The sequence below is a fragment of the Lactuca sativa genome, chromosome 5, assembly GCF_002870075.4.
Source record: "Lactuca sativa cultivar Salinas chromosome 5, Lsat_Salinas_v11, whole genome shotgun sequence".
NCBI classification, from domain to species: domain Eukaryota; kingdom Viridiplantae; phylum Streptophyta; class Magnoliopsida; order Asterales; family Asteraceae; genus Lactuca; species Lactuca sativa.
In genome coordinates, this window is record NC_056627.2 from 65,290,439 (window position 1) to 65,299,943 (window position 9,505).

Here is a 9,505-nt window from a genome sequence, read left to right on the forward strand (position 1 = left end):
TTATTTATTAAAATATGATTTCTGGAGAAAATCCCATGTTAAAAGGATGAAAAACGGGCTTAAAATATAGAACTAGTCGAAAACCGGGTGAAATATGTGAAAATCCGAAGTTCTGGGCTGCAAGTGCTAAGGCTCGGTCATCAGCAGCCTTGGAACCAGAGTTGGCTCGGCTGCTGAGGAGGGTCCGAAGTGAAGCTCAGTCGCGGATGCTGAAGGAAGGAGTTGCGGTCCGAAGGGAGTTCTGATGCGGGGCTTGGTTCCGGGTTCGGTGGCTCCGGCTTCGTGGCTGCGGTCTTCACGGCTGCGGCTCTGGGCTTCGGCTCGGTGGTTGCGGCTGGATGACTGCGGCTACTCAGGGACCTCAGACTCGGCTTAAGTGGCCTCAGATCCAAGAGGACTTGGCCCCTATAGAGAGGCTTCGGCCCAAAGGAACTATTTTCCAAACTATCTCCCCTCTTTGAGTGGTTTCTCATCAAACCAAGTACCGGGATGCCCTCAAATGATACAATAAATCGAAAGGGGTTTTGAGAGAGATTTTACAATCTTGGAGAGATTTCTCATATGGAGAGAGATTTGGGAGATATTTCAAAATAGAGAGAGATAGAGTGAAAACGATTAAGAGAGGTTTCGTGTGTGACACATGTGAGTGTCCGGCTTCGCAAAGCAAGGTCCGCAAACCTCGTTAAGCCTTGTTTAGGGATCTTATACACTCCCAATGAGTATGCAACATTGTTTTATCGGTTTGGTTCGTTACTTACCACAATTTTAGGTTAAGGAGATCTAGATGTACATACTTTTCAATTTATGACTTCTTATTAGAATAACGAGTTGTGAAGTAATTACCTAACGTAAGCCCTAGAATCCCACGGGCTAATTGAGTTGACTAGTTGACTTGTTGACTTTATTTGACTTTGACTTGACCAGAATTTGATGGTTGTCACAGTTCTACTTCATTCTTTGTCGATTCTTGCACTATCTTGAATAGTTTTTGTTTTTCATCTTGAGGATATAAGTATGCTTTGACAAATGTAGAGTAATTCAGATATATCCCATTAGCAATGTGATACCCATTCTTGTATTGATTTCCATTCACAACAAATGGAAAGTCATGTGCTTTTCCCAACTAAATATCAATGAATCTCGATGACTTATGAAGAACATTTAGATCATTGTTTGACCCTATCATTACCAAAGTATTCAAACTGAAACCATAGATCTTGTGACACCACTGCTTCAAGTATAATCGCCAGAGCTCCATGGTCACCTTGTGTGTATTGACCTCGTCACTTCTTGTCACATACCATTGTTCAACATCACTTATTATCGGTTCGTATATATGCTCCCGGAAAGCTCTATAACATATTCAAATAGCAAATACACAAATTCTCATGTGGTTATCTCAAGCATATTCAAATGTTTCGTCTGATGCGTCCGTGGTGATGTGATGTGCCAAAAGCCGAAGTGTGGTCATATATTTTGAAGTGGAGTAAAACACTCTCTACCTTTAGCATCCCATCTCAATTGAGAGAATTCATAATTCTCTTCCAAATCGTTATTACTATATAGAAATAGTTGTCTACTCAAACGAAAATGTCGTTTGGATGACATGTTCATACACACAAGTATCAGCAAAATAATTGTGTACAGAAGTTTGTATGCATCTACAAGATCCCTATTTATTCTAGTTCTAGTCTATCTCAACTTCTTAATCAAACATGGCCCCTACCAATTATATTTTTTATTCGGGCGTTGTGGCCCCTACCACACCTGCCACACACAAACCACACATATGGGGGCAATGTGTAAGCCACCATGCTCTTGGCATGGCTGGTATATATGATGGTCTTACAAAACTCAAAACATCGCTAGATAATATCACCGTCTTGACAATTTAATTCAAACAATGATATATTTTCCTAATGAATCTATACATAAAATATTTTTTGAGCTAAAATATGCAACCTCAACCCACCAAAAGAAAAGTACAATACTAAGTAGTAGACCCATGAACAAAAGAAACCAAACATTCTCAAAATCTAAATGAAAGAAAAAAATAGTAAAATAAAGAATATAGGTACCTTTGACAGCTCTACTAAATTTGTTTGCATGTAGAAATTTCAGAATTTACATATAAAATCTCATAAAAAACATTCAAACATAAACACTTGCATATATGTAACGAGTTTTAATCAAAGACCTTGACCCAACCACAAGGAAAACGTGTTAAAATAATTTTTGTGTAGTGTATGTATATATACCATAACCTTTCCCAGTAAGTAACTAGTTACAAATTAAGGTCAAAAACGCAAAAGCTTGTATTATGCAAAACAACATAAAATATATGCAAATTTGTTGAGTTTGAGACTTGAGAATTTAAAGAGAAAGGAGGTCAAACTCATGTGGCATAAAGTCTTCACTTGGCCTATAGTATTTAGATGGAGAATACAAGGCCAAATTCCCAACTTGACTTGTGTAAAGACACGCAAATCGTTCCACTTGATGAGCAAATCGTGAGTTTTGGTACCCAGTTTTCATTAGCTGGCCCCACACCATGTGAAACTATCATCCAAAAAATAAATAAATAAATAAATAAAAATTGTCCCAAAAAGGTTGCATTTTTTGGGGGCCAAGAAAATCGAATGGATTTTTGTTACCTTTTCATGAAAAACTTTTTGGGCCTCTTGATGTGTTACACGAACACGTTCACATTGTGCCTATACACATAATTCAAATTTTAAGGTTAATAAAATGATTAAAGATAACACAATCACATACAAAATAATAGTTATGTTTTTTTTTTCTGTAATCAACCTCAAGCAATTCAAGCTTTGATGACATCTTTTCCATTTCATTAGCTTCCATACACTCACACCTACAACCAAATACAACTCAAATCACACATGTAACTTAGTGTGTGTGTGAGAGAGAGAGAGAGAGAGAGAGAGAGAGAGGGTGATAATGTAATGCTTACTGGAGGGACCATTTTAAATGATGGATTTGATCTTCAATTTGATCTCGCTCACTCCTCAGCAATATAAGATGCTGTATAAAAATTATTCATATGTTATTGATATGATTAGAAATAGTTTATAAAAAATGAGACTAAATAAAAAAAGAAAGAATCCTTAAAAAAAAAAAAAAAAAAAAGTTTACCTTACGAGTGTCTCGTAAGGACCAAAGAAGTTTAACTTCCTTTTCAAGTTCTGGAACCACAAGCATTGTCCTCCAACCTGCTCAATATAATTAGCTAAATACAAGAAATAGCAACCTACTTTCATTTATTTTTGTATTAATATTATTATTTATAATAATTTAATAAACAAATCAATCAAAGTTTACCTAGGACTTTTTTGCTACGCAAAATATCACCATATATATGATCTCCAACATAAAGAACCTAACAAAAAAGTTGAAACAAACATGTTAACTTTTCTCCAAAAATTATTAACTTAAAATAAATAAAGTATAGATTGTAAAAAAAAATGTTGATAAAAAAAGTTACAAAACCTGTGAACTTGATTCAACATTCAGCAGCTTATGCAGATGGCCAACATTGCCTCCCTGAAACAGTGATTTCAAACTAAAATTACCTATTTGCCCATGACCACTCTCTTGTCATTATTATTAAAAGGGTATTTATGTAATTCGGATATACTGATTACTTACCTGAAACACTCTGTACCCTTTATCTGGGATCTGCTGATCTGGCACTTCCACAGAAGAGGCTCCAACCTAATGAAAATTAAAATTCGATTAAAAAATATGCATATAGGGGTAAATTGGTAAAAACATACTTCCACACAAACCTGAGCCATAGGACTACCATTATCAGTATTGATAAGCATCCCTGAATCAGTGTCCACCGCAAAAAGATTAGCACGGTTTTCATCATGAAAAAACTTCGGCTTTGCACTGCATAAAAAATAAAAAAATAAAAAATATATTTTTTTTATTTAAATACGTTTCATAAACATAAAAAAATATATAAATATACAATCTTTAAAGTAAAGAAATGAGTATAACCTGCCAGTTATGACAACATCAAAGTGTTGGAGCCAGTCAAGAGTCAACAAAGAGCTTCCGTTGACTTTTTGGGGCCCACATAGAAAATTCATCACAACATTTGTGTAGTCCCAAAGACTGTTATCAGATGAATAAAAGTTATTTTTTTACTGAAAATAGCAATGTTGTTACATTTTCTACAATTTAAAAAGTAAAATAATAATAATAATAATAATAATAATAATAATAATAATAATAATAATAATAATAATAATAATAATAATAATAAACCTGTTTGTCACTAAGAATACAGCAAAACCAGAACTTCTAAGCATCTGTAGCATTGGGACTAATGAGTTGTCTTCATTGATGTACCTAATTTTGACAAAGTTAAGAAAAAAAAAAGATAAACAAGGGCAAAATTGTAAAAAGTTTGAACTTAAGGGGGAAAGTCGTTTTTTTTTATCTGACCTTTTGGGATCATTTGCAACCATCTGCTTCAAAGTTCCATCACGATGACAGAGATCCACAGCAGCCCTCACATCTCTGTACATTCGAAAATAGCTGCAAAAACACAAGGGTATTTTGGTCTTTTAGTACAAACACTAATGAAATTGAATTCATGGTGAAATACATCCAACATGGAATTTGAAGGAATTGAATTGAATTCTGTTCATTTGGCAACCAACCAACCAAACAAACAAACAATGGAATGGAATCATGAATTCCAATTCCCAAAACTTACTCTTTTTCTTCTGAGATTTTTCCTGGATTATTATCCTTAAAGTCAACAAGCTGAGCAAATAAATAAGCTTCAGCCAATGAGAAAAGGGTATCAATGAGTGCATAATCAGGCTCATCAAATGCATCACGAACCAAAGTGTTGCCATATGTAGCAACTTTTTCATCTTTTGACAATAACCTAAATCCATGATATGCCACTTTCACATATTTATGTCTGTCCATCTGCAAAAAAAGTTTTTTAAAAAATATAAAACACTGGGATTCATCTTTATATCATATTGCTCAAAATCTATACATGAAAAAACACAAACCTTCAATATATTTCCTCTCTTTTTATCAAGTACCAATCCTCTCACCATGTAAGTCCAATCAAAAGACCAATCAAGCAACTGCATTAAATAGAAAACTATAAAATATCCAAAACTTATAGACTACAACAGTTTTTTTCTTATTAAGACATTGTACTTTCAACATTGTAATAATAAAAAATGAAAGTAGGATACAAATTATATGGTTATAATTTGCATTTAACCCTAAAACTTGTACAATTTAAATAATTTCATGTGCAAATTTCATCAAGATTTTGTATGATTAACATAAACAAACCTCATTAGGGTATCCCAAGTTAGTGACTAACTTTTTCACTGTGCCATTATATGCAAGGGACTCAAAAGTTTCAGGCTTGTATTGTGCAAGTGTATAATCCATATCAAATCCAACAGCAACTATGTTTTTCATATTCACAGCTCTGTTACAAAAAATATGTTTCCCAATTTCAATCTTTTGGCCTCCATTAGGAGATGCCCATAGACATGAACCTTGAGATTTTTCACTTCCATTAGGGCTCTGTAATTGTGTCTCTGATATAGCTCCATCACTAGGGATATCCATTTTATAACTTGCTCTTGATTGAAAACTGCCTGTTTTGAAACAGAAACATAACAATTCATCAAACATTGGATCATAATATTAATATCATTCCTGGAAAGGTAAATTATTAGTAACTTATGACCTTTAGGCTTTATATGATGCTGAAGAGATGATCAAGAAGGGATGTGTTTCAAGAAAACAATCAAGAAAAAGAATCAACCCTAAAAACTCAAGAAAGTAAAGATTCTTACATACCCTTTAGAAAAAGAAAAAGAAAAAGAAAAAAAAAAAAAAAAAAAAAAAAAAAAAAAACGCCTTAGGGGACATACCTTCAATGAACAATGAAAGAACACAAAGCGAATCTGAAAATGCTCAAATCTTTAAGTGTAAACTCTCCATATATGCTCTGATAAGCACCTAAAATCCCAAAAAACAGCTTTCTAAACTCGATCAATCAACCAAAAACCCGGACAAGTCCAAAGGAAGAACACAGAAATAGGCATATGCAAGGTAACATTCAAAGGTAGAACATTTAAACCCAAGAAAAGGAAGAAAAAAAAAAGATTGAATGAAACTCTGAAGCAATGGAACAACAGCTGTCCTTATATTGAAGATAGAATCAGAATCCACGAGGGCTTAAGAAATTTGAAAGATGAAACATGTGAAAGTAAAAAAACTCCTAAGAGATGAAATAATAAATTAATAAATAGATTCCAACAACTGTCTGCAGGAATCATAAACAATCGTCTAAACGTGTTGACGATAAACGCAAAATAGTCCAGCATTTAAACCAAGAAACATGCATGAAAAGTGACACTCAAAAGCCAACAGTAAATTTATAAAAAAGGAGCGAAATAGTAACAGTTAAATTGAAAAGAATTAAATTCGAGCAAACCTTGAGACCTTTTGGTAGTGAAGAATCGCCTGGAAGAACAGAGACCTAAATCTGGAACCAAAGAAGGAAATTGGGGACAACGAGAAGGGGAAGAGTATAGAAATGAGAAGCAAAATGAAAGGGTGAGTGTCTTGGGAATACGCATCTTACTATTGGTCTTAAAAAGACATTTGGAATTGGATATCGATAAGAGTAGATTAATGTGACAAGATGAACCCGATACGGGAATCCGCAGAGTTTTTGGGTTGATTCGTAGCGAGGTTCGTTTGCAACCTGGCAGCGCTGTTGATGCCGATGATGATGCAGGAGTCATTAAATTGCGCTTACGCAATCAAATTTGGAGGCTGGTGATTATTGATTAATGATTCTAATGGGGCATGATCTAGAATTCCAATTGGGTCGTTCATTTCGGGACGGAATCAAATTCTTCGGAATAGATTCTTCGTCATTTTAAGGTTATATGAGGGGAATTGTTTGTTTGATAAATGCTGTTGGGTGAACACTTCTATGGTGGCTATTCGTGGAAGTATCTGACGGCGGCGTAACGGTGGATGGCGGTGGTGGTGACCGTTCTTATACTTTCCGGGTTTGATGATCATGTGGATGTGGATCGTGGATTTGTGGAGTGAAGGGGATAGAGTTTTATTTTCGAATTTGCTCCCTGTAGTTTTCATAATGTTACAGTGGTCCCCTTATGATTTGATGTTTTGACTTTTGTACCCTATCGATTTTAACATTTTTGATATTTGTCAATTTGTCAATTCCTTCATGATATGTGGTATCATGTTGTTACATCAAATGCTCTCCTAATTTAATTTGGGAAAATGACTTTTGAGGGTAATTAACTTTTGTGTTTGTACTCATTTGGTCCATTTCCTTTTTTTGTATTCAATATACCATCGAACTTGTTGTTTGTGTTCACCATAACCCTTTTGACCGACTTTTGACCTGTGATAGCTGGTCAAAGGGTTATGGTGAACAAAAACAACAAGTTCGATGGTATATTGAGTACAAAAAAAGGGACCAAATGAGAACAAATGCAACAGTTGGTTACCCTTCATTTTCCCTTTACTCATTTACAGCAAATCGCACGTCATCTCCTACTGATATTAGTGACTTTATGAAATTCATTCTTGTTTCTCTTCAAAACATAACCCACGAAAGAACATTATTCATACATGTACAACTTTGTAATGCACTTAAATATTTATTAGGGGAATCTTAACTAAGCAGACACATTTCATGACTACATTTACATTTCCAATCAAATGATTTATCGTATCATGGATTCTAGACAAGTCTACAAACGAGTGGAATCACAAGTGCTGTGATTTTTGAGTTTACTTAGCTTTAAGATCAAATTCATGGGATAAGATACAACATCAATATGTACCATATCATGCTGCTTTTGTAGACACATCACCATAATATACATTGAGGTAAACGTTTATGCTAATAAATATACCTCTCACACACAATCATATCCTTTTGCAGAGAGGTGTTAACAGCTAACCACAGTAAGCATAACATAGACCATGTTTTAACAAGGTTACCCCTTTGAAACGCTTTTCATATACGTTATAGCCAAAGAAGGTTGCACTCTTTGATAATTTTGTAACTTTAATTTCATTTAACTTTTCGGGGAAAATGACTCAGGAAGGTAACCAATTGTTGAGTTCGTTCTCGTTTGGTCTCTTTCCTTTTTTTGTACTTAATATATCATCGAACTTGTTGTTTGTGTTCATCATAACCCTTTGACCAGCTATCACAGGTCAAAAGCCGGTCAAAAGAGTTATGGTGAACGCAAACAACAAGTTCGATGGTATATTAAATACAAAAAAAAGGACCAAATGAGTACAAACGCAAAAGTTAATTACCCTCAAGAGTCATTTTCCCATTTAATTTTGATGTTTATTGGTGTGACTTTGACATCTTTTACAATATAAGCTTCCAATATATTAGTAATTTTATAATTAAAAAGTTTGGTTAAAAATTTATTTCTCCTTGTAACATAGTTTATAATTAGATTGATATTGAACACCTTAATTATAGATTCTTATTTTGTTAAATGGATTGCGTGGGGGACTAATGTGTCGTTTTGTGGACTTTTACCATACTAAATGGAAATATAAAGTTGTATCAAGCGAAAATCATGTAAAAGGTTTTTGGATGCATTTTCAAGTCACATACTCACGTAATCAATTGTCTCTTGTTTGATAATTTAGTTACAATTTTTTTTAATAACATCAGTTATTACAATTCTAATTCTTTATAGCAAAAAAATCAATTTTTCTGAAGTAGATAACGAGTTGCTGAAAGATTTTTTTATTTTTTTTAATAACATCAATTATTAAAAAGATAAAGTAACACACGTATGCATAACGAAAAGACATAAAAATATATTTTTCTCGTTTAAACTAAAGAAAATATGAAATATGGTTGAAACTTCGTACAAGTAAAATTAGGTTTTTGTTTGAATGGATATGTTTGATCCGATATGATCAAGTGTATTTCACATTATTTGGTTAACATTGATTCGAATATTCCAAACTAAACTAATTATAGCTCACCAAAATATAATTCAGTTGGATTTGTTTTTACAATTCGATTTTCAAGAATTGGGGGTTATACAGTAGGACTAGTAAACAATGAGGGGGTAATTGCAATCATCATAACGTTCACATCATATTGGAAATGGACTCAAAAGAAATACTACGATTAATAGTCCAATATTTGAATATGATGTGTTTAAAATATAAGGTAAATTATAGAAAAAACATAATATACTATAAGTTAATAATCCGATTTTTTTTTTTAATATTATATTAATTTTACATCCATTAGTTTGAATTTTTTTAGAACCGTTTAATTTCGTATAAAATGTCTATAATAAGTTAAGTTCATTTAAGGTTTTTGCGTTCAATAGATGAAATTTTAGCGTATGTATTGAAATAATATGAGACTTTAGGTAGTCAAATATGGAATCAGTATGAT

The 9,505-nt window shown here is 33.4% G+C and overlaps 1 protein-coding gene across 6 annotated transcripts; it reads right to left on the bottom strand.

Annotated features, from left to right (window-relative positions):
- Positions 1-2,221: 2,221 nt before the first annotated feature.
- On the bottom strand, positions 2,222-7,157 carry LOC111880394 (uncharacterized). Of its 6 annotated transcripts, none has more exons than XM_023876822.3 (18): positions 6,520-6,659; positions 5,946-6,033; positions 5,759-5,837; positions 5,353-5,666; positions 5,058-5,135; positions 4,748-4,968; positions 4,474-4,566; positions 4,294-4,377; positions 4,024-4,140; positions 3,807-3,912; positions 3,667-3,732; positions 3,508-3,561; positions 3,340-3,397; positions 3,154-3,230; positions 2,972-3,042; positions 2,812-2,872; positions 2,655-2,714; positions 2,222-2,559 (listed from the first exon to the last, which is right to left on the bottom strand). In XM_023876822.3, the coding sequence occupies exons 4-18, from the start codon at positions 5,635-5,637 to the stop codon at positions 2,374-2,376; spliced, it is 1,617 nt and encodes a 538-aa protein (XP_023732590.2). In that variant the 5' UTR covers positions 5,638-5,666; positions 5,759-5,837; positions 5,946-6,033; positions 6,520-6,659; the 3' UTR covers positions 2,222-2,373. The 6 variants fall into 6 exon arrangements, with proteins under 6 accessions (XP_023732590.2, XP_023732587.2, XP_023732591.2 ...); XM_023876819.3 differs by having other exon boundaries at positions 6,512-6,651; XM_023876823.3 differs by lacking the exon at positions 5,759-5,837.
- Positions 7,158-9,505: the final 2,348 nt, after the last annotated feature.